Below are 25,188 nucleotides of genomic sequence, written 5' to 3'. Positions count from 1 at the left end.
GGAAAAGAAAAATAGAACATGTACAAGAGCCTACTTAGTTTCAAAATAAAATGAATTGCCAAATACATTTTAATTTGAATAATTACTTCAAGCAAAGATAGAGAACGAATATCCAATCAAAAATAATCTCGGCAGTGCCAACAGTCACATGATGTTGGCAGTTGTATTAAAGGCAGGAAGTAGACTACCCTATGTCGATTCCACAGTCTAATTATAGCCAACGCCTAATTAACATTCTTTAATTTCGTGGTTAAAATAAATAGTTTCCTGTATTTTTGTGGCTTCCTCCGGATAGCTTAAGATGCAAATCATTGTGCGCTTGGTGTGCGTAAAGTGCACACTTTTACGCACGGAAGGAGCGACCTTGCAATCCGCCTATAGATTTCATAAGACGTCGCAGAGAAAGCGGAAGAACTTTACACTCCCGCAGGACACTCCGGCCATGGGTGAATTCAAAGGACATTTGAACATTGCCATGCGTTCCTGGAAATCTGTGTCTCACTTTGCTCATTAAGATGCTCATATGGCAACAAGTATTCCGTGATAGAGTTTAGTTGAGTCTTGCTACTGGACAAAGTCGAGCTCAATTTGTGCCAACGTGGAGCATCGCGCGGACAGCCTGTAGTGCAATAAATAAGTGTGAGGAAAGCAAAGATTCAGAGGGCGAGGAGACTATAGGTGAGCATAAAGTTTGTCCGGATCTTCTCACTGAAATATTGAATTAACCTACCTTGTATCTGTAGTCTTCGATACCAAGTCTAATGTGACTTTCTTGTTCTTTATTTGTTAAATAGCTCCAACTTTCAGATTGACAGCATTTAATAAATCATAATGGCTCCACATCCCGTAATCCAGGCAATCATCGACTTTTCTGCTGGAGCAATAGGTGGGTTAACTATGAATCAGACCTATCTATCTATCTATCTATCTATCTATCTATCTATCTATCTTATCTTATCTTATCTATCTATCTATCTATCTATCTATCTATCTACCTACATAGCGCCCTAAAATTTCAGCAAAAAAGTTACTTAGCCATCATAGAGTTTAGCAAGTCAAGCAAAACCTGTTACACAGGTATGAATATACAAACTCACTGGATGTGTGGGAATGTCTGAGTCTCAAAGTGGGCAAATCTGCCAAACTCTGCTTTAAATGTTGCGTTATTACAGTTTGAAAAACATCTCTTTTTTGGTTTGCCGCACATCTAGGCGGGCCCAAATGTATTGTGAATCTAAATTGATATGCGGGCCTGATCAAAATTTGCGAGGGGGGGATTTAGATTTTGTTGAGTTTGACACGTGATCTAGTCCATTCTCAGTGTTTTTGATAAACTGCTTAAGGATAACACATAGCACACTTTTCCTTCTATTAGGGGTATGAGAACTTTCAATTCCTGGGCTCTGCTTTGGGCACTTTGGCTCTGATAACTTGTGACATCAGTTGTATGTCACTTATTCATTCTCAACACAGTCAGACGCCTCTTGAAATCCTTCCTCAGGTGGAACAGCTTGTGTGCTGAGTGGTCAGCCCTTTGACACCACGAAGGTGAAGATGCAGACGTTCCCCACCATGTACCGCGGCTTCATCCACTGCTTTACATCCACCTTCAGGCAGGTGGGACTACGTGGTCTCTACAAAGGCTCGAGCCCGGCCCTCATAGCCAACATCAGTGAGAATGCTGTGCTCTTCTTGAGTTATGGTCTCTGCCAGGATGCCATCCGCTTTGTGTCCAGGATGGATAAAGGAGCAGGTCTCAGGTTTGACATTTCATAGTATTTATTTATCCATTCTACAGTAATCTCCATAACTTGCTGTGGCGAGGAGCAACATTTGACATATTAGTATTGTACGACACAACAAATACAGTATGAACCAAGACTGTAGTTCTTTAGTTAGTTTCCAGAGCATCAGTGAGTTTGTCTTGGTCATACGTTTTTCCTGCTAATGACATTTTCAAAGGTTCACATTTCCTCGTCTTGTCCATATTCCCTTCCATGTCCTCCATGATGTGCTGCTTCCTCTATCCACACTCTGTGCAGTAAAGCATTCCACCATGCACTACTGGGTAATAACTGAGAGATAAATCTCTAACAAAATGAATCCTTTGCTGCACCCTAGCATAGAACTCTTTAAACTTGTATCAAGTTCAATTAAATTTTATTTATAGTATCAAATCATAGCAATAGTTATCTCAAGACACTTTACAGATAGAGTAGGTCTAGACCACACTCTATAATTTACAAAGACCCAACAATTCCAGTAATTCCCCCAAGAGCGAGCATTTAGTGCGACCATGTTGAGGAAAAACTCCCTTTTAGGCAGAAACCTGGGACAGACCCAGACTCTTGGTAGGTGGTGTCTGACGGTGCCGGTTGGGGGTGTGATGAACAGTGGCAATAATAGTCATAATAAAGATAATGGAACAGTGACTGGAAATAGTAGTCGTATTAGTTCATGGCGTAGCAGGGCACTGCAGGGAATAGCAGATCAAACAGGGCAAACTAACCTTTAAACTCAATTAACGTTGACTTCACTACAAAGAGCAATGTCACTTATTGCCATATCTCCAACTGTTTTAGTTGGTTTTCTCTGAGAATCATCTGTAAATAAAAAGAAGTTATTTTTAGACCTGAAAATGCAGATTTTGCATTGCAGGATTTTCTCTCAGGCTGCGCACAATCCCAACACCCTGCCTCTAAGGACGTATTACCATTTTTAACAACTCCGAGCTTTTCCCTTCTGAATTTGAGTACACTTGCTAAGATATATTTACTATAAGAGAGAAGAAGGATTCAAAAGGTCTCTTTTGAAGCCTTCTTCTCTCTTATAGTAAATATATCTTAGCAAGTTAAAATAAAAACGTTTGTTTAATCCAAATGCTAACTTATCCATACTGTAAACCATTATAACCAGTTAAATATTTTACATTGCTGAGATTCAACTGACAAACTGAACAGTGATCATCTCGAGAAAAGATAAAACAACGTGATGAGGAACAACATGCTTCCTGTAATTGGATGTAAAAATATTAGATGGGGATGGTGTGTAGCCAGCCCAGGAATCAGTCCCTTGGCATTTAATGAGAAGGTTACCTTGTGCTCTGAAGCCTCAATTCTATCAGATCTGAACCAGAAACCATAGTCCAAGGAAATCAATTTGGGTACATTCATAGGATGCTTCTCCATTTAGTGCACTTCATTTTCAAAGACATGCGGGGCATCTGTGTGTCAGCAGACTACAGCAGAGCAAATGACCCCGTATTTGTGGTTAGGAAGGAATTTATATTAATATTAAGGTTATTTTTGGGGGGCTTTTCTTTATCAGATAGTACAGATAGATAGGAAATGGGGGAGAGAGAGGGGATGACATGCAGCAAAGGGCCGCAGGTTGGATTCAAACCCGGGCCGCTGCCAAGGACTCCATGGGGTGCCCACTCTACTGTGTGAGCTAGAGGTTGCCCCAGGAATGTATGTTTTTATTTAAGAATTGAAATGTCCTGGGTAATCCTAAAGCCTGAGGCTGTCCTCGATCGAAGAAATTCTTTGGCGACTAACGAACTCACCATTGACGGAGCTCGATCCGAGGGGCGGGATAAACGGTTGTCTTTCAAATTCCCTCTGCACGTAATAGGATAGCGCTACAACCAGGCAGAGCAACGAAGAAGGTAGCGGAGCTAGTTGATAGATTAAACTTTTGCCGTATCCGGTCGGCAAAACTCCGAACACATCTTCCTTTTTTAAGAATGATTTCTGTGCCGTTCTTTGTTCTTTTATCAAAGAAAAGCTTAACTCCAAGTCTTCCAGAAGTCCGCTGTTCTCAGCAGCAGCAGCCATAAACCCCGCCCAACGACTCTATACACGATGTAAAAATTTGGTTTTTGCAGCTTGAAGGTCAACGGAGAGTGCCTAGACCCCCCCTGGCTGCCAAATAAATTTGCTGCCACGAGGGGGAGTCTAGATTTCTAGGCTAGTAAAACTGAGTTTCTCCACAAAGAATCATGCAAAAGCAACACTTGGAAACTTGCGTTTACCAGAGATAATGTATGCTCATAGGTTTCTTGGAAATAAGTCATTCAGCATGAAAAATCATAAAAACAACAACTAAAGAAATCTTCGTAGACTAAGACCAAATCGACCAATTAGTCGATCAATTGACTAAGAGTGGGCAGCCCTGCTAAACACTGAGGTAGGTAGACATTCAAGCCATTGCCAAATGAGTTGCTACAAAGCTAATTAAGACTCTCAGCTCCACACAACTCTCTCTGGATTTCTCAGTGTGACTATGTTCAGTAGATTGTGTCGTCTGGCGACTTTCGCACACAGAAACTCGAGTGAAGACAATATTTGTTTTGTTCTGTTTTGAATAAAAACCCGTGCGTAATGACGTCACATGCTGTTTTGCGATTAAATTGGTATATCGAATTGATTTGAGACATTTTAAGGTGTTTCCATTCATTTTTGCACTAAATCGCACAAGATTCAAGCAAACTTTTGCGAACAAAGTTTTGCTAGACAAAAGTAGTTGTTGTTGTTGTTAATATTAGAAGCCAAGGAAGCTACGATAGGCCTTTGACAGAGGATCTGATCCAGCTCATCAAAAAGGTGGAACTTGCCTTTTATTTTTGAGACATATTTTTGAGACATGTATGCCGGCATAACAATAGTGTATTTACAGTTTGAATTTCGTCACGGCACTTATATCACAGCTACCCCAAGGTCTTACAAAGCTAACCGTTGTGTCCGATTTCAATTTAAGGCGTTTTTATGAACATGAGGGGTCCTGTTAGGAGGGGCAGCTAGCTAGCTATGTGTCCCATTCAATACAATGGGAAGCGATTGCGGCTAGCTAGCGACACTTTTGGCATAACTATAGTATATTTACAGTTTGAATTTCATCATGGCATGCATATTACAGGTTCCCCAAGGTCTTACAAGGCTTAGCTAACACCGATTTCAGATTTCAATTTAATGCATTTTTGTGAATTTCAGAGGTCTCGTTAGGAGGAGGCTAGCTAGCTCTCATTGATGGACTCCAGCTCACCGCGGGCTCTATCAATGAGACTCGCGGACAAGAGGCGTTTGTCGATCATTTGTTTAAATAACTCAACACACATATCCATTATAAGATTAACTGCTTAACAAGCTTGCTGACCGTGCTCTGTCACGCACACCGGCCATTTAGCAGGAAGAGGGGAGGGAGAACAGCGAGATGCAGGCCCTGGAGCTCTGTCAGGGCACCGGCGTTTGATAGTCCAGTCACCCAGAAAGGGTGAGTATGCGTGGGTATTGAGCACCGCGGGCTGCCGGCCGTGACGGAGCTCAATCTAGCTCACAGCAAGCCGGGGTCTGTGAAGGAGGACAGGCAGGGCGGCGATGTAGTAACCCAGGCAGCACTGGTCGCTGAACTCCGACACAGTCGGACAAAATTTGCAATTAGCCATCAATTTTCGTAAAACGGCCCATATTTGAGCTTTACATAGTTGATTTCTCACATAAAAAAGTTTCAGAAGCGAATTTTGTAATGGAATAGCAGAGATCTGCGCGACCTAGATTCAGAAGACTACCTGATCTCAGGTCAGTTGTGTAGCCTATGTAAATGTTGGGGCGTGACCGTTCTCTTAATACATCCATGGGCGTGACAAAGGTACAGGTCCTGGGATGTTGACGTCAACTTCTAGCTTTGTTGAGATTCGCCAGTTTTCAGCGGCAGTTTGATTATCATAGTAAAGGGGTGTCAATGGGATTTTGACCTTCTATGTATGTCCTATTTACCCACCAAACTGTCGTTATTCAACTATGACAAGGTAAAATCGGTTTTGCATTCTATCACCCCTTTAAGGCAAAATTATTGAGAATAATTCAGCTTCAAGAGGAGACCTTTTGAAGCCTTTAAAAAAATAAAAAGGGTATTTTAAAAATGTTTTCAAAATGTTTTTTGTTTAATCCAAATGCTAACTTATCCATAATATATATATTAATTATAATATAACCAGTTAACTCTTTTACATTGCTGAGATTCAACTGACAAACTGAACAGTGATCATCTCGAGAAAAGATAAAACAACGTGACGAGGAACAACATGCTTCCTGTAATTGGATGTAAAAATATTAGATGGGGATGGTGTGTAGCCAGCCCAGGAATCAGTCCCTTGGCATTTAATGAGAAGGTTACCTTGTGCTCTGAAGCCTCAATTCTATCAGATCTGAACCAGAAACCATAGTCCAAGGAAATCAATTTGGGTACATTCATAGGATGCTTCTCCATTTAGTGCACTTCATTTTCAAAGACATGCGGGGCATCTGTGTGTCAGCAGACTACAGCAGAGCAAATGACCCGGTATTTGTGGTTAGGACAGAATTTATGTTTTTTTTAAAGGTTATTTTTTGGGGGCTTTTCTTTCTCAGATAGTACAGATAGATAGGAAATGGGGGAGAGAGAGGGGATGACACGCAGCAAAGGGCCGCAGGTTGGATTCAAACCCGGGCCGCTGCTAAGGACTCCATGGGGTGCCCACTCTACTGTGTGAGCTAGCGGTCACCCCAGGAATGTATGTTTTTATTTAAGAATTGAAATGTCCTGGGTAATCCTAAAGCCTGAGGCTGTCCTCGATTTAAAGAAATTCTTTGGCGACTAACACACATGATTTTGTCAAATAATCAATTAGTTGATTTAATCGACAGATCTGTAAAACTAAGTTTGTCCACAAAGAATCATGCAAAAGCAACACTTTAAATCTTGCATTTACCAGAGATATGCTCATAGGTTTCTTGGAAATAAGTCATTCAGCATGAAAAATCATAACAACGACGACTAAAGAAATCTTCATTGACTTAGACCAAAATGACCGATTAGTCGATTAATTGACTAGGAGTGGGCAGCCCTGCCAAAGACCGAGGTAGGTAGACTTCCTGCGCAAAGCAAGTCCTGTAACAAGTTGAAGATTCCGTTTTTGTGTGAGCACTGAATGAAGCTGAAGTGTTCATTTAAGCATAGTCACTCAGGGAAGTTGAAGTATCAGATGTAGTTCAAGCTGAGAGAAATAGAATTTGTCAGTTGATGTGCAGTGGCGCCCCCCCAGAAACTTTACATAGGGGTTGTCAGATTAGGCAGCTGAAAACGTAATGTGAAATCCACAAAAAAAAACTTTAAAAAAAACCCAACTTATTATTCTTTTCTTCTATTGTACTTCTTTTCATTGCTCATCAGTGATATTCAGAAGGCATCCGCAGGGTCTCTAGCCTCCATCTTCTCCTCCATGGCGATATGCCCCACCGAGCTGGTGAAATGTCGCCTGCAGGCCATGCACGAAATGGAAGCATCTGGCAGGATCGCAAGCGGACAGAGAAGGTTAGTGTGACCAAAAAGAGAATGTAGGGCTGTGCAATTAATCAAATTTTAATCGCAATTACGATTTTGGCACCTAAAGATCAATTATTTTGATTGATTAAGGAAATTCTATTGTGTTCAGAATGAAAAAAAAAACAAACGGGAAAAGCATGAAGGTAAATTTCACTGTTCAAGGTGTTTTCAATGTTGATTTGTTTAACTGTTTCACTGTTTTTTTTTACTTTAAATAAATGTAACATCTTTCCAAAAGTCAATGAGTAATCGTGTTAAATAACAACCCGGTCTCACGGCAGTTCGTGAAATGGTCACGTTATTTTTAATCTATTGATTTATGTACGTGGTGGTCAGCACGTAATGGGAAGCATCTATACGGAGGTTGGGTTTAGGAAAAGAAGTACGGGGAAAGGACACGTCACATGCCGGGACACAATCCGCGGTCTCTGGGGGACGCGCGACAACAACGGGACGGTTGGGTTTAGGAAAAGAAGAGCGGGGAAAGGAAAGGTCCCACGCGGGCCACGATCCCCGGTCTCCGGGGTGAAAGTCCTGTGTTGTTTGACCCATCCACCACCCCAACCAACCCCCCTATGCGGATTTTCGGCATATCATACTACTCGCTAACATAGTCATGCTGTGATAACAAAAGATGCTTCCCATTTAAATACATTAGTTTAACAAACGTCCTGACCACCACGAAAAAAACGAGAAAAATGTTATGAATCAATAGATTAAATAACGTGACCATTTGACGAACTGCCGTGAGACTGGGTTGTAAATAATCACCATTTCAATATTGACCAAAATAATGTGTAATAACATGTTCAGTTTCAGTATAATTTTATACACTTTTGACTGTGTTTTGTGGTGTGACTTCAGCACAGTGTGGGCCGTAGTGAAGACAGTGTTGAAGACAGACGGCCCCCTGGGTTTCTACCATGGCCTGACATCCACCATGGTGAGGGAGATACCAGGTTACTTCTGCTTCTTTGGAGCCTATGAAATGTGTCGGTCTAAATTTGCGCAGCACATGGGCACGGAAAAGGACAGTATAGGTATGGTTATATCGTTTTATGTATGTATTATGTATGTAGACTTGGTTCTGTGATCTGCACCCACACAATCATTTTGGTCCTTGCAGGTGTTCTTCCACTCATGTTCAGCGGTGGATTTGGGGGAGCTTGTCTGTGGTTGATAGTCTATCCCATAGACTGTGTGAAGTCCAGGATCCAGGTGTACTCTCTAGCTGGGAGACAAGAGGGCTTCATGAAGACCTTCATGGGCATCATACGCACTGAAGGTAAGATTTGAACGTGCATTTTACCAGATGAAAATGATACGTTTTTGCCTGTTGTTCAAATAATAATAATAATAATAATACATTTAATTTATATAGCGCTTTTCAAAGACTCAATGTCGCTTAAATGCCTCTAAAGTTTCTACATCCAGACCATATTTGCGACAACAGGGGAACACAACTGACTGGTTTACATCACATGACCATACAATCATAGTTCGAAAGACAGCAACTGTATAATTTGGCTTTTTGGGAATAACCTTGGTTCAGTAGAGAACAGTGCTGATGCAAACACACGATTACTGTCTAGACTTGTCCCTCCCATTCAGTTCATAACCACCTTAGACGTTCATTTAGTGCGTAACTTTTTGACTTTGAAAGTCTGTGTAAACAGGCAAACATTTACACCTTAAGCCTCCTATTGACATAAAACCTGAGTGAAAAGTACAAAACTAGCCCTTATTGGGTTAATAGGGGAGCTACAAATTTAAAGGTCCCATATTTGCTCATTTTGAGGTTTATACTTACATCTGTCTTGGCCCTTTCTACCTTTATAAAGTATAGTTGTGACATTACAACCGTACGGAAGTCCTAATGGCTCGATTAAAGGCACAGCTCCTAAATAGAGGCTGGGTGCATTTCTCTGTGGATTTGAGCCTTTTGATACTTTCACAATATTTATAAAGCTCCCTGACCTGCTTTATAATAAAAAAAAGACATGGAAATCTCTCTTTTCACAATATTGGACCTTTAAGACTTTGAAAAGTCTTACTGTGACGTAAAGTGTGAATGCATCTTGTTACTTATTACTAACCCTAACCACCTGTGGGGATCTCTCTTGTTCCACAGGGTTCACTGCTCTGTACTCGGGCCTGACTCCTACCATGATACGCACCTTCCCTGCCAATGGAGCCCTCTTCCTGGCTTATGAGGTCAGCCGCAAGTTCATGATGAAGACAGCTGGTGAATGATGTGGAGGATCTTTACAACTGAAGAAAGTATGGTGCCGAAACACTGCCTTGTCCCCTTGTATTTTTAAAATGAGATGACCAAACGTTTTTATTGTGTCCTGTTTGATTATGAGCTAAATGATTTTTATTTATTTTTTTCTGTCTACTCTACTGGCCACTGTGAGGAATGTGTAAATGTAATTAAAACCATTACACCCTCTGACGCTGAGAGGATTGTCATAACTGTGGAGGAGGTCAGGGGTACTTTCCAGCGCAACAACCCAAAGAAGGCATTAGGGCCTGACCACAGCAGTGCACATATACTAAAATCTTTTGACTGGGAATTAGCACCCTGTGTGGCAATCCATCTTTCAGTTGTCAGTTGACACACACACCATCCCTTTAGCGTGGAAAACATCTCACATTAGGCCCCAAAAAACAATGTCCCAAAGAATATAATGATTTTGGGGTTGAACGCGTTTCTTTGCATCGCGGTGCATTTCACTGCCAGAACGGTAGGGGGTGTGTGGTTTCTGGAGGGTCAATTCTCATTATTAACACTGTGAAGACAGAGGAAATTATCTTTGGAAAACCTCCGAATTGTCAACTGCCCCCAGTGATGATTCACATTTCAGTAATCAGTCAAGTCTCCAGTCTACAAATATCTGGGCGTCATGATAGACAGAAATCTCTCAGGGACCTCTCATATAGAATTTATCTGCAAAAAAATTACAACAGTGTTTATTTTCTCCGTAGATTGAGATCCTTTGGAGCTAGTAGCCAAATCATTTCTTTGTTTCTCACATCAGTAATTCCGAGTGTCATGCTCTATTGTAGCACTGCTTGGCTGAGTAGCCTATCAGTTCAAAATAAAACAAAGCTATTTGATCAAATTAAAATGTGTTGATAGATTATAGGACACTCCTTTCAGGAAGCTCACAATAATAGTATGCTCAGACTGGCCAGGAACATTTCAAATGACTCTGACATGTTTTGCACAGTGAATATCAGCTTCTGCCTTCAAACAGACGCTTTAGAGTTCATTATTTCAACAACAACAGACTTAAAAACTCTTTAATACATCAATCTATCCTATCATTAAACCAGCTACATTAAATCCAGTGCAATATTTATTCAGGGTTATAAGTCTCCAAGACCTTGTCTATGTGTATGTTCATGTCATTTTCCTTTGTTATACAAATATACTTTGTTTCCTTACTTGGGTGTTTATGTCATTTGTGGTAATGTTTGGTGTATGTCCTTTGGTGCTATTATGTACTATGTGCTATTATGTATGTGTTATGTATGTCTGTATGTATGTCTGTGTCCTCTTTTTTTATATGAGCTTCCCAGGGATGCAAAAAGAATTTCAGCCCTGGCTGACAATAAAAGTTGGATCGTATCATACCTAAACATATTGGTGCTATTGGTATCCCAGGACTGTCTACAGTGCTGGCCACAGTCAATTCAAATAAAGTTTTAATCTTAAAATCCATCAGTTTTATTGGTATACTTTTCCTGCTGTGAATACATTTCATCATGGTCCACGATGTCTGGGTCGAAAATTGGACAAAACAAAGTAAAGCTGCAAAAAGAAAGTATATTTTTTCTGATTATAATTATTAAAGTTGTAGTTTAAAATTTGGAATTAAAGACAAAAGAATAAAAACCTTAAATAAGTATATTTTTTTTAAGTGAATTTGTATTTTTTGGAAATAAGTTTAAAAAAATGCAACTGCTAGAAATTATGAGTGGTCTTGCATGATTGAATATAAAACAGCCCTGAGACCACACCATAGACGGTAGGTACACACACATACAGTCGATTTCTTTCTGTTTCTCAAACGTCCCCCATTTACATAAAAATCCTGAAACTAACACGTTGATCTGGGTTGCATTTTAAACCCACAAACGAGCCTGCGGGCCTGTTGTGTGTCATGTCGTGAATAACTAAAGCTGGGATCACGCGCACCCATCATGCATTGAGTGAGCTGACTGTCACATGACCAACATGACCAACCAAGTATCATGCGGGACCTCACTGAAGAAAGATGGGAACAAGCAGCTCACGAGTTTGTTTTGACTCCATAGCTCAGACACACACACACTGTTTACTGTACACATTGACATCTGAGAAATGATTTGGATTTTACATACTGTGATTATTATCTACATTATATATATATATATACATATATATATATATATATATATACAGTATATAAATTTATATTTAAATTTGGGTACATTTCTGAGCCAGATGAGGTGCTTCGGGCATCTGGTATGGATGCCTCCTGGGGGAGAGGAACGTCTGGGCCACCATACTTGACCTTTTGCCACTGCGACCTGAACCTGGATCAAGGGGATGACAATAGACGGATGAATAGGTAAATTTCCATTATGAGGGAGGACAGACATGAGCACGCTCACATCTCCCTGTGCCTGCACTAGCGCTCATGTTTCATGACTTGCATGCCACCTATTGTTTATTCATTAGCTGCCCTCAGCAGGTGTCAGACTCCTGGAAATGAATGTAAGAGTATAATGGAAAAGCACAATAGCTGAGCTTTAATCTTTCCAATACAGGACCCACATAGGGGCTGGTTAGGCTCTGGGGGTTATGTTACCTGCTGGCACACGTCTGTTTGTATGTGTGTGTGTGTGTGTGTGTGTCAGGTGATGAGGGCAGGAGACAGGCCACACCCTGCAGGGAGAATGGACAGGTAAACAGGTGCAGCGCCACTCCACTTGCACCTGACGACAAATGGACTTATGATCTCAACAACGGCCAGCACGTCCGACATGGTTACACAAGGAAAAATGGAGATCAACGCTGTGGAGAATGTCGAAGGTAAATACTTTATATGATCTTTAAATTTATGTTATATATATATTATATGTCTCTTTTTTAAATGTTACACACTAATAATACAACGTTACAGCACTACAATATATGGTGCAAGCAGGAAGGGAAGGAGAAGAGAAGGAGAAAACTAGCAAAAATACCAAAAGAAGAAAGAAAAATATATATTAATTATCTGTTATACTGATTGGCTGGCACACTAGCATCTAGTCCAATCAAACCGGATTCAGACCCTAAATTGGGATTCCATTTGTATGAATTTTTTTAAATGTATGTTTACCAAATCTTTTGGTAATTTTATTTTGGATTTAAATATAATACAAAACCAATCCACATTCCAATCCAAATCCAAGTTTACTGCTTGAAATAGTGTTCCAAATTTAGACTTGAGTCTTACTGTCTGAACTTGTGATCAGGTAACGGTGACTTGACTCGGACGAGACTCGGACTATCCTTTGGGTGACTCGAAGTTGGACTCAAACACTGGGACTGACTCGGACTCGACAGTCAATGCAAGTTTGTAAAGTGTTTTTTTTTTTACTCTCTACAGCTAAAAACACAAGGGGACTGGGATGTTTCGGTTGGCTGTTGGTCCTCATATCCCTCCTCTTTGTAACAGCGACCTTCCCGCTCACAATATTTATGTGTGTTAAGGTAGAGTATATTCTCAGGACACTATTGAAGTGGATTGACCAGTATTTGTTTATGCCTATACAGATGTCTTTGTTTTGGACTTGCCAGGGCCTTTATGTCAGTATTCACTGCTCTGGAATTAGACCGTTTTTTGTGACAATTTTTCAAATTTCGACCAAGTTTAAAAAATTTCCCTCGTGAATTTTTGGCAGAAAAGGCTTTAACTAATTGTATCAGTCTGGCCAAAACAGTTTAGAAGCTGTTTTGAGTAAAGAACTTTTCAATTTTATATATAAAGGGGACAGGTGACACACAGAACCAGGAGCATTTAGGCAGGGTGACTCACAGCATCTGTTCAGAGAGGATACTTTTTAAACGGATTCACAAAAATGCATTGTTGGCCAATCCAAGGATGAAATGTGCACGTGTTATGCACAGTGGCTGAGCTCTGAAAGAAACCACCATTACGCTAATTTGTTTGTTGTTTTTTCTCATGTTTTCTGGCTTTATTTCTAACATCCAGATAGTGAAGGAGTATGAGCGAGCCGTCATTTTTAGACTCGGCCGGATCACCGGCAGGAAACCTAAAGGGCCAGGTCTGTCACTGAATGTGTTACATACATGAAAAAAAAGTCTGCTTAGAAAGTTTTACATACTATGATCTATTTGGTACTGACGTCCAAATGAACTTAATGAACTATTGGTTGCATTTGTTGAACCCACTACATGGTGCTCTTGGTTGAAAGAAAAGGCTCAAGGAATAGCAAGTCAGTGTTCAAAGAGCGCTAAGCAGGTATACATGTCTTTCTAGGACTTTTCTTTGTTCTGCCTTGCACGGATACCCTTGTGAAGGTCGATCTGAGAACTGTGTCCTTTGACATCCCTCCGCAAGAGGTACATTTTTATTTATTTGTTTGCATTTGTTGTATTTACATCAAGTGTGGGAATATCATTTGTGTCTCTCCTGTATCCAAGCTTGTCTATATAATGTCTTAATTGTAGCTTTCTACCTTGCAGATCCTAACCAGAGACTCCGTGACAGTGTCTGTGGATGGCGTGGTGTACTTCCGCATACACTGCCCCATCTCATCTGTGGCCAATGTGTCCAACGCACACTCGTCTACACGGCTGCTTGCTCAAACCACCCTTAGGAATGTACTTGGTACCAAAAACCTTGCAGAACTGCTGTCTGACAGAGAGGGCATATCGCACAGTATGCAGGTGAGGGTACACTCTAGGTAATAGGGTTTATGAGGAGCTGGGGTGGGGGGGGGGGGGGGGCAGAAAAGAAGCATTGGGATTTTTTGTTTATTTTGTAACTCTAAAAAGATTTAAAAGGAATGGTTGAACACAAAATCTAAATTAATTTGTGTTCCAGTGACCCCTTCATTATTTAGAATTCTTTTTGACATTGTAGGCACAACAAAACACACCAACTACTTCTGTTTTAGTCTTCATCCAAACACTAAAGTTACTGTGTGTTTTTCTAAGAGCTTACAGTTTGAATACAATGTGTAGCCCATCAACATTCTCCCAACAGCTCGTGCAGCATACTTTAGAGTTACCTTACGATGATTTGTTTGCGTTTTGACAAGGTGCACAATTCGTACATTTGAAAGGAAAGCATAGCAGAGAGGACAATCACTGTGCTTTTCAGAACCCTGAAAACCTAGATGGATAATGAACTATAATGTAAAATATGTCCATAGAATGGACAATAGGGTTAAAAATTATTGTTGTTAAAACAATTAATAACACTGAAAAACACTACTCAGTACTACTAGTCTTTAGTTGTTTTTTTTAATCAATTTTTCTTAATATACTATGACTATGACTATTTTTTGATATAATAATAATAATGTATACTTTATTAATCCCACAAGGGAAATTACAGTGTTACACTGTTATTATACACATTACACACAGGCCTGAATTACACACACATATGCTCAGTCCCTATTCGAGAACTAATGGAGAGATGTTGATGGACAGGTGCCACAAGCAGTTGGGGGTCCAGTGCCTTGCTCAAGAGTACCTTGGTAGGAGGTGAACTAGCACCAATCCACCACCATACTTTGGTCCATATGGGGACTTGAACCATCAACCTTCCAGCTCCCAACCCAACTCCCTACAGACTGAGCAACCATATATAACATGGCTTTTTCATCACTTTTTTTGACATACTATACTATAATTTTGTATCACTTTTTTCATCATACTACAGTATATTAAGTATTTTTTTGCCATCCTATACTACTGTACAGCAACTTATTGAAAGAACAATTCAAAAGAAAGCTTTGAGGATAGCTAACCAAGATGAGGAGCTGACTCAACTTATACTACACAATCTGAGGTTGAAGGATCAATCGCCAGTTCAGTCTTGAGAGATTTTTCATTTCCTGTCCTGTATGTTAACAATAAATACAACATCAAACTAGCTCTTTTCAGGCTTCCCAGATAGCTCAGCAAGATAAGATGCTTAACATCTTAAGGTTTGAACTGTCAACCTCAAATCTCTAAAGATTTTGAGGTTGACAGTTCAATCCTTTTAAACAAGCAGTGAATTTAGGTGAAGAAGTCAAATAGACATTCAAACACTTTTGATGTGTGTCAGATGAGATAGTTAAGTGTGATAGAATGCTGTTTGGAAGACCACACTGGTTGTAGGTTCATTTTTGTCGACATGCTATACTATGACTTTTTATCCCTTTTTTGACTTTTTTTTCGACATAATGACTTTTTTTCGACATAATGACTTTTTTTATCATTTTTTTCCATGAATTCTTTAACACTTTTTCCACATACTGTACTTTGACTCTTTTTTAACATAATATACTATGACCTCTTTGGAAAATCTATACTGTGACTTTATATCACTTTTTTCAAAATACTATACTATGACTTTTTATCCCTATTTTGACATATTATACTATGACTTTTTTCATCATTCTATACTATGACTTTTTTCAACATTCTATATTATCACTTTATTATCACTTTTTTTCCATATTATACTATGCTTTTTTTCCACATGCTTTATTATTCTTTATTACTTTTTTCAACACAATACTATGACTTTTTTTTATGTACTACATTACTTTTTTATAATTGTTTTTGACATACTATACTATGAATTTTTTTCACATACATGTACTTTACTTTAACTTTTTATCTTTTTTTTCTACATACTATACTATGACTTTTTAATCACTTTTTTCAACATACTATACTATGATTTTTTTTATATACTACATTACTTTTTAATGAGTTTTACTTTTTTTACAGTTTTACTTTTTATGACTTTCTATCACTTTATTCAACAAACTATACTATTACTTTTTTTTATCTTACCTTATTTCTACATACAATACTTTGCCTATTTTAGGTTACAATACTATGGTATCTCAGTGGTTAGCACAGCTGCAACTAGCACCAGCAAGTAGACACTGCAGACCCAATCCCCGGCCTGCGCTGGCCCTTTTTGTGTGCAGGTTACATGTTCTTCCAGACTTTCTTTGACATATTATGCTATGACTTTTTATGACTTTATTCCACGTACTATATTATGACCTTTTGCGATATACTATGCCATGATTTTTTTTAACATTCTATACTATGACTTTTATCAACATACTATACTATGACTTCTTTTGACATACTATACTATGACTTTTATATCACCTTTTTTTGACGTACTATACTATGACATTTTTCAATATGCTATACTATGATTTATCTAATTTCCCTGCAGGAATCTCTGGATGTGGCCACTAATCCGTGGGGTATTAAGGTGGAGCGTGTGGAGATCAAGGATGTGAAGTTGCCTCAGCAGCTGCAGAGAGCCATGGCAGCAGAGGCAGAAGCCAGCCGGGAGGCCAGAGCCAAGGTGAAGAGGCTGTAGTTTTTGTTCCGTTTCAAAATCCTAGCCACTGTCCCAGCAATACAAGAGTGGGTTTAATGCACCTTTGTTCTTTTGTTGCTGATCAAGGCACCATGCGTTTGTCGTTTTGAAAATAATAATAAGTCAAAAATACCTATAGAATTAAATCTCTATGATCCTACGAAAACGTTGTAGGCTAATGTGTGTGAATGAGTGAAAATATAGATAAAAAAATAAATATAAAGAAATACTGATGGATTCTTTAATGATATGAAATGAGATGAGACAAGGTGATTTGATGGTTAAACAACTGTGTTTGGTCTCAACTTAAGCTAGGACTCCAAAAAAATGTACTCCTTTCCAACTTCCCTTTATTAATCATACCACACCCACAATAACTATGGTGTGGCCGATTTGCCAATCAATGGCTTAGCTGTCAATCAAAATAAGTGGATCCGAACTAGAACCAAAATATGGGGAGTCTTGAAATAATAACTACTTACTATTTTGGCTCCTTAAGAGGGCGTTGAAAGATTTCATTTAATTTCCCTCTTTATGCACTGTAACAGTGAAAAAGGAGGGATGCCGAGATGGAACATTTGTAAAAAGTAATGATCGTCTGTGTGTGTTCCAGATCATTTCTGCAGAGGGAGAGATGAATGCCTCCAGGGCTCTGAAAGAAGCCTCTCTGATTATTTCGGAGTCCCCCTCTGCTCTCCAGCTGCGATACCTGCAGACCCTCCACACCATCGCAGCAGAGAAGAACTCCACCATCATCTTCCCCATGCCCATGGATATATTGCAGAATTTTATGAAGTAATGGTATTATTGTTATATAGTTATTGTTACTGTTAAAGCATGGGGAAAATGACAAGAAGGTTTATTTGTTTACTATATGCAATTTATGCTGCTATTCTGGTATCTGGTCCTTTGCTGTGAATAATGGTGTCTTTGTAAACTTGTTTCGGCTGGGCATATTTTTTGTTATGCATGACACAATAATAAAAATTATTTATTCATTCATTCATTCATTCATTCATACAAGCTTCAGTGGTATTCTTTTAGACAGTGTAAGGTCTAAGACACATTGCAGTCTGCATTATCACTTCTTCTAGAAAGTTTCCCCTCGTAAGATTGGCAAAATAGAATCATTATGGATTTAACAGAGGTGGAGGACACGAGTCGTACGACTTGACTCGAGTCAGAAGGGTTGCAAATTTTAGGACTTGAGAATTACTTGACATCCAATGATAAACAACTTGCCTTTGAATTGGTATTCAAGACTTGAGACAAATGACTTGAAGGAACCTGATTTCTTATTAATGTAGCATTTCTTTTTTCATTTGCTCTTTTCAAGACATTGAGAAGTTACATTTTGTTTTTGAAACATGACTGGGTGATTTTTTGTGCAATGCGTGCCAACATTTGGATTCAAGGATTATGCTGTATAGTCGATGGCCGTAGTAAGAAGAGAACAGTGTGCAAGGTCTGCAGCTCAGAAATCACGGACACGACCACCACAACATCTAACTTGATCCTTCACTACAAATCTTATGAAGAAAGCTAGGTGAATGTGTCTTTTTAGATAAATAAATCGGCTGGTTAAACATTAGCTAGGAGGAAAATATAAATGTTTGACCTACTTCAGACTGTATGACGTGACTTGTGACTTGGTGTTTTAAGCCCCCAACGTCGACTTCAAGGCACCTAACCCTAACCATTGCCTAATCCTAGTGCCTTCCAGGCAGCGCTGCCTGGAAGACGACGTCTTAAAACACCAAACACCACAGGAGACACTTGACTTGACTTGCGTGATTCTCACCACACTGACTTGAGACTTGTGACATGTGTGACTCACTCCCACCTCTAAAGATCTATTCACACCAGAATTGGGGAGCTTATTCCCCGGAGTCCTTATGCGTTTCTTTTTCCCCAGGATGTTTCCTTGGATTAGGGTGGCACCTAAACCATGGTTACAGCTGTCCCGGTGGTCCTGCTCCATGACCTACTATGCCCTGTTACACCCTGCTATGCTCTGCAGTGCCCTGCTACATCCTGCTGCGTCCTGCTACGCCCTGCTATGCTCTGCTGTGCCCTGTAACGCCCTGCAGTGCCCTGCTACGCCATGAACTACTACAACTACTATTTCTGGTCATTGTTCCATTAACTTTATTATGACTATTATTGCCACTGTTCATCACACCCCCAACCGGCACCGTCAGACACCGCCTACCAAGAGTCTGGGTCTGTCCCAGGTTTCTTCCCGAGAGGGAGTTTTTCCTCGCCACTGTCGCACTAAATGCTCGCTCTTGGGGGGAATTACTGGAATTATTGGGTCTTTATAAATTATAGAGTGTGGTCTAGACCTACTCTATCTGTAAAGTGTCCTGAGATAACCCTTGTTATGATTTGCTACTATAAATAAAATTGAACTCGCATTTGTACACGTTTTTCCTTATTGTGATTTAATACTTAAATACAAAGTGCAACATATACAGTGTAGACTTTAGTGTCTCATCATCACTGACCACAATATTTTAACCAACTAAGCTACAATTGCAGATCTCGAGGAGGACAACAAATAAATCAATGAAACTCACAAGAAAAGTAAAACAAAGAACAATGCACGGCAACCTCATAAAGACATGCTTTCATATAAACTTACCCAGAGCATGAATTTCTGAAATACTGAATACAATCTTTACAACAGGAGTCCAATCAACAGAAGTACCCAGCTCCACGTCAAACACCAACCTTCTCTGACATTGGATGTAAACTGTAAACAAAACCTCTTATTCTAGTGTCAAACAAACATTCAGTAAATGAGTCATGTCCACAGGACACAGCGGCAATCAGTGCAATCGGAGTACCTGATGGAGAGAAATATTATTTCCACCCTTTCAGAACACAGTAAAGGCTCTGACACACCAAACCGATTATCGGCCGTCGGACAGTCTGGCGAGGTCGGTGACCCGAGTCTGTTCGGTGTGTTCCGTGCCGTCGTCAGTCGGAGGAGCTGGCGGCCTTCATTTTGGCGGACTCAATGACCAATCTGATTGGTGGAGTGCTAGCCCTTAACTAGAGAATCAGTGCTTCTTCCGAAAGAAGAAGCCTGTGAGCTGACAACGCCAGTATCTTCTGATTACTAGCCGTACTATCGTATTTTCTATTCTATACGATCCTTCTTGACTACTATCAACACTCTCTGATAAAAGAAAATGACTGACGACAGGGTGCTCTGTGTTTACTAGGTCTAGAGAGATGTTCCGTCATTTCCGGTTTTCATTTTTTGGGCGACAATACAGATTAGCACCGCCTGCTGTTATGGAGACGTATTATGTCTTGCGCACGTGCAGAACGTACGCTCAGGTCGGTGTCGCTTCGGTGTGTTCCGAGGCACTTTTTTGAGAGACGGGAGCCGACTGATCAGCCCGACTGCCTTTTCTGCCGATGGTCGGCCGTCGGGTTGGTGTGTCAGAGCCTTAAAGCCCACCAAGTTAAACGTATTTTGAGCAGATTTCCTGTCTGGAGAAAAGAGTATATTATTATATCCCATTATTATAATAAAGCAATATCCTTAAATGTATTTGTATATATTTGCTAACTGCACTGTGCTCTTTAAAATATTTATACATATTCTGTGCATCCAAATCATTTCATACAAAAGGATATCTTGCAAAGCAGACAGTTGAGCTGAGTGGTTATGTAAACATGAACAAAGGCTTAAATAAAAAAAATTACAATCAATACAAAAACAAATTATGGCAGTTGCTTCCGTTCGATGACTCATAATTCTCCTCGACACCTGAGATTATTATCTACAATGAGAAATGAGGTAACAGCTTGCAGATTTGCGCAATTTTCTTATTTATTTTGACAACTTTGAGTGCTTTAACGAAGTCAAATTTTGTATTTTTCCTCTCAACAGGATTTTTTGCCAAAAGTCAATCAGATGTACAAATGGAGACGAATGTTTGGAAGCCGTAATACATTTTCCATCATATTTGCTCACAAGGTTTTCAAAATTTCAAAACGAAAAAGCATTGATAAGGTACACTTAAAGGGGCGCTATGCAGGTCGCTGGCCCAAAGTTGCAAGGGTGTTTTCTCCGCTCACAGGCGCTAGGGGGGAGCGAGACAACCACCATTCAACTCGAAAAAAGTCCTATAACCATTCCAATGACTCCGAAGCTGTTCAGTTAAGGTAAATTAAGCTAGAAAAACTGCATAGTTCCCCTTTAAAGAAAGAGAAAGAAAAAGAAGTGTACCAATGCAACATAACTGACTTTTGATTTTGGATGTGTCCAGGTCAACACATTTTGACTGCAATGTCTGCATAAATGACAGCTACAGTAACAGATGAACGGCTGTGTTTGGTGATTTCCTCTTTGGTGGTTTCTACAGATCCTGCACTTTTGTGGGAAATAATTCTGTTTTCCTATCCCGACTGACCAGTGAGAGGCACCATTTGTCTGCAATTTCTTGGTTTCATTTGAATGAACCCTGGGCTGTTATTATTAGGAATAAGAGGCCACTTGTGTTGCCCCTTCACCCTTCTGCTCCATATAGTCACACTGTAGGTAATCCTAAAATAAAAGTCCTTACTGGAAGACAGAACATGCTGTAAAGAGAGCTATACATGTACAGTTTTTACAAAATTATATGCAATACTATAGTTATACTGTGTTGGCAGTTCAATGGATTTATGAGTTGTTATAAGGGCTGCAACAAACGATTATTTTCATCGTCGATTAATCTTTCGATTGTTTTCTTGATTAATCGATTAGTTGTTTGGGTTACACTTTACTTGAAGGTATCTACATAAGAGTGACATGACACTGTCATGAACGTGTCATAAACATTATAAACAAGTCATAAATGTTCATGACATAACACTTCTTTTAGTAAGTGTCATTCGGTTTTTGTCATGACAAGTTATGGTTAGGGTTAGGGTTAGGGGTTAGGTTTCATGTGTCACTCTTACCTAGCCTCGTGAGACCGTCCTGATCTGGCGAGCTCCAGTTTTCCACTCGCAGATCAGTCTGGCATCTTGAGATAGAGAAAATTTGGAGCCGTTAGCCAAACGATCGGGCCAATCAGCGTTGGTTTTGAGGTGGGTTAGGTGGTGATACACAGATGGTTTATCCAATCAGCTAACCAGTATTTTCAGACAGCGGTAGCCCTAATTCTGTTAGCCGCTCGCTAATGCTTTTTTTCTCTTGGATCCTTCTTTTGGAATATGGTCCGGGAACCTGAAATGGTGCCTTTTATTCCTAAATTCTCGCTACACAAACGGTAAATATCCTTTACCGACATGTTGCTTGCATGCTGAGCTAACGAGCTATGCTTTGCCTGCAGCAGCAGGGGTGGGCTTGTAGTTGTATTTTCATACGCTTCGTGGATCTGATTGGTTGATTTGGCCTGTCTATCACCAACATAGGTGATAGACAGATGGTTCATCCAATCAGCTAACCAGTATTTCCGCCCCTTTCCAAAAGTTCTCCAACGGAAAGTTCTCAGATGGATATGCCGAGCAAATGCGAAGCAATCCATCTGGCGGAGTCGGGTTAACTCTTACCCACAATTTCCACCAACTCCAATAAGTTTACATTAAAGTCAATGTGTGCATTTCCACTGACTGCAGAACGGCTGCGTTCCGACTCTGTCCCAGCTCCAGCGATCGGCAGCCCTCCAGAGCAGATACGCAGAGCTTCTATTTTTGACGGAGAGCTCCGCAGCAATTCAGCACACGGCAGACAGTGCGGGACAGGAAGTCGAGCACAGAAACAAAATAAAAACTCTGGTTAATTTTCAAAATAAAATACACCGTGCTCACGGCGGATCATATTTCCCTGCACCACACCTTGAAAACGTCATAATGGGCGGAGACAGGCCTGAAGTCGACAGGTCAGCACAGAGTTGTTTCCCCTCTACTCCTCTGGATGGAAACAAACTGTTGTTTGTTTTGTGGTTATGTTTACAGAAACTAAATCCGGTTATATCGTGCAATCATACGTGAATTTGCGAGATCTCGTGGTTCCACTTTTGGATGTTTGCTATGTCTCGTACATCCATCATCCTGAGCGCTGGATGAGACCCAGCGGAGCCGACACAGCCGTTCCACAGTTGGTGGAAACTGCCTGTTATGTAGATACCTTCAAGTAAAGAGTTACCGTTGTTTGTTTGGTCAGAAAATTTCGATCAGTGTTTCCCAAAGCCCAAGATGACATCCTCAAATGTCTTGTTTTGTCCATAACTCAAAGATGTTCAGTTTACTGTCACAGAGGAGAGAAGGAACTAGAACATATTCACATTTAACAAGCAGGAATAAACCAATTAATCGATTAACAAAATAGTTCATAGCTGACAACTAATCGATTAATCATTGCAACTCCAGTTCTTATGTTATGCTTATGCTCTACACGTTTTAGGTCTACACTGAGATCCAGTAGTTTAAGGAGAAATGTAGGATGGATGATTGAGGTTAAATGGGTAGTCATTCATACACTCCTGATATATGAAATACTTCAACTACATGAAAAGGTTAACACACCCCAGAGAAGAATCCACACTTTGTAACTTACTGAAGGTAGTTTTGTGATTTTTTTTTAAAACTTTTGCCTATGCCCTTGATAGACGTTGCTGGTGGGAGAGAATGGACGGCAAAGGCGCTTCTTGTGTTCCTTGTTGCACTTTTGGATGTTTGCTATGTCTCGTACATCCATCATCCTGAGCGCTGGATGAGAAGGCGGTGATGTAGATGGGAGGCGAAAAAAACATGGAAATGAGGCACCGGGACTCTGATCCTGCTCTCTGAAGTCGACAATGACCGGGTCTTTAATCTGCTGCAGTATCACAGCACAGCACGTCTGTTTCGTTGTGGCGTTCAGGTGTAATAGTGAAAGAGGAGGGCAGAGGATTCCCTTTTGAACAATAAGAGGCGTGATTAATACAATTCTTTATGTCAGCGAATAAAATTCCTGGGGCTTGACTTTGGGAAATGCACCACATGGGTGAGCGGCATTTCCAAAAAGAAATGTGTCCGTCCATCTAGTGTAACATTCGACAAAGATAACAATAAAAAATAACAGGGCTTCCGATGCCAGATAAAAGAAAGCGTTTGATACAAGTGCTTCCACTGAGAGAGTCATTGATGGTAGGAGTGTGGGCGGGCCGGGGAGCCCGGGCCGGAGGAGGGTTGATGGATGGGGGAGGAGCTGGGGGACATGCGAGGGCTCAGCTCGCCGGTCTGAAGACGCCACAGCAGTTCCTCGTTAGTGCGACTCAGACGCTTCTTCTCATTGCTCTCCTTCACCACGTTCACCTGCAGGTTGGCATTATCCTCAGAGAGTTGCCTGAGGAAGAAGAGGCACAGGGGAAAGGCAAGACATAAAGACCATGGACTAGCGCAGCATTCCTGTCAAAGGCAGAAGTCAAACATGTCAGGCTGCAAGGTTGTTACTATAAGTACTATGGTACGCTGGCCGACAGGGGTAACGATGCAAAAAGAAAAGCACACAATCCCTGAAAACAAATGCAGCAAAAAAACGCCTCTAGGGGGAGCGCTAAGTAGAACAGCTTTTTCTTAATTTGCTTGTGTTTTGTCTATTTGCGTGTGTTTCACTAAGTCGCAGTGCGTTTGCCCCTGTCGGCCACCGTACTATGGCGCATCATGCCAACTTATAATTATAATGAATCATATTTCTGTATATCAGTGTCTCTGTGTCCCAACCAGCAGCAGCAGATGGTTGCCTACCAAGAGTCAGGTTCTGTCTGATGTTCGGACCAAATGCTTGCTCATGGGAAGAAATTGTTGGGTCTTTGTAAATGATGTGTGGTCTAGACCAACTCTATCTTTAAAGTGTCCTGTTGATATTTAACAATATAAATAAAATTTAATTGAATTGAAGGTGGTAGTTTTAATATCTGTCCGTTACAGGGATCCTGCTTTGAAAAAATAAAAATAAACATTTTCCCCCACTGCTGTATTTACCTAAAATTGTTCTCCCTATGTGCACAGACAGTATAACCTTGACCATTGATATTAGGACTATATTGTATTTATATTATATTGTGTGACATGGATTGGTGTGAATTGCATATTGACACAAATTGTCATGCCAATGTCATGTTCATTATAATGTATATAAATAAATTCTAATAAATGCATTAATTCATTCAATTATTCATACCATACATAGTATGTAATATATCTAGAA

At 40.2% G+C, this 25,188-nt stretch overlaps 3 protein-coding genes across 3 annotated transcripts in view; 2 read left to right on the top strand and 1 right to left on the bottom strand.

Annotated features, from left to right (window-relative positions):
• Nucleotides 1-179: 179 nt before the first annotated feature.
• slc25a15a (solute carrier family 25 member 15a) lies at nucleotides 180-10,812 on the top strand. The gene is made up of 7 exons (XM_028573336.1): nucleotides 180-678; nucleotides 795-886; nucleotides 1,502-1,760; nucleotides 7,210-7,350; nucleotides 8,227-8,402; nucleotides 8,489-8,647; nucleotides 9,494-10,812. Exons 2-7 carry the CDS (start codon nucleotides 832-834, stop codon nucleotides 9,613-9,615), a joined length of 912 nt encoding a protein of 303 aa, XP_028429137.1. The 5' UTR covers nucleotides 180-678; nucleotides 795-831; the 3' UTR covers nucleotides 9,616-10,812.
• Nucleotides 10,813-12,396: 1,584 nt separating this feature from the next.
• Nucleotides 12,397-17,790, top strand: stoml3a (stomatin (EPB72)-like 3a). The gene is made up of 7 exons (XM_028572831.1): nucleotides 12,397-12,445; nucleotides 13,008-13,111; nucleotides 13,614-13,686; nucleotides 13,902-13,984; nucleotides 14,108-14,311; nucleotides 16,842-16,976; nucleotides 17,605-17,790. The coding sequence occupies exons 1-7, from the start codon at nucleotides 12,397-12,399 to the stop codon at nucleotides 17,788-17,790; spliced, it is 834 nt and encodes a 277-aa protein (XP_028428632.1).
• A 5,582-nt stretch (nucleotides 17,791-23,372) lies between these two features.
• The window catches only part of mtus2b (microtubule associated tumor suppressor candidate 2b), a 40,219-nt gene continuing 38,403 nt past the window's right edge, over nucleotides 23,373-25,188 (bottom strand). Inside the window, exon 15 of the mRNA XM_028572830.1 lies at nucleotides 23,373-24,324. Within this exon, the coding sequence (XP_028428631.1) occupies nucleotides 24,117-24,324 (208 nt within the window). The 3' untranslated portion in view covers nucleotides 23,373-24,116. The remainder of the gene's footprint in view (nucleotides 24,325-25,188) is intronic.

This window comes from Perca flavescens, chromosome 3 (genome assembly GCF_004354835.1).
Source record: "Perca flavescens isolate YP-PL-M2 chromosome 3, PFLA_1.0, whole genome shotgun sequence".
Taxonomy (NCBI): domain Eukaryota; kingdom Metazoa; phylum Chordata; class Actinopteri; order Perciformes; family Percidae; genus Perca; species Perca flavescens.
Note: the sequence above shows the minus strand (reverse complement) of the source record. Positions and strands in the feature narration are given on the sequence as shown.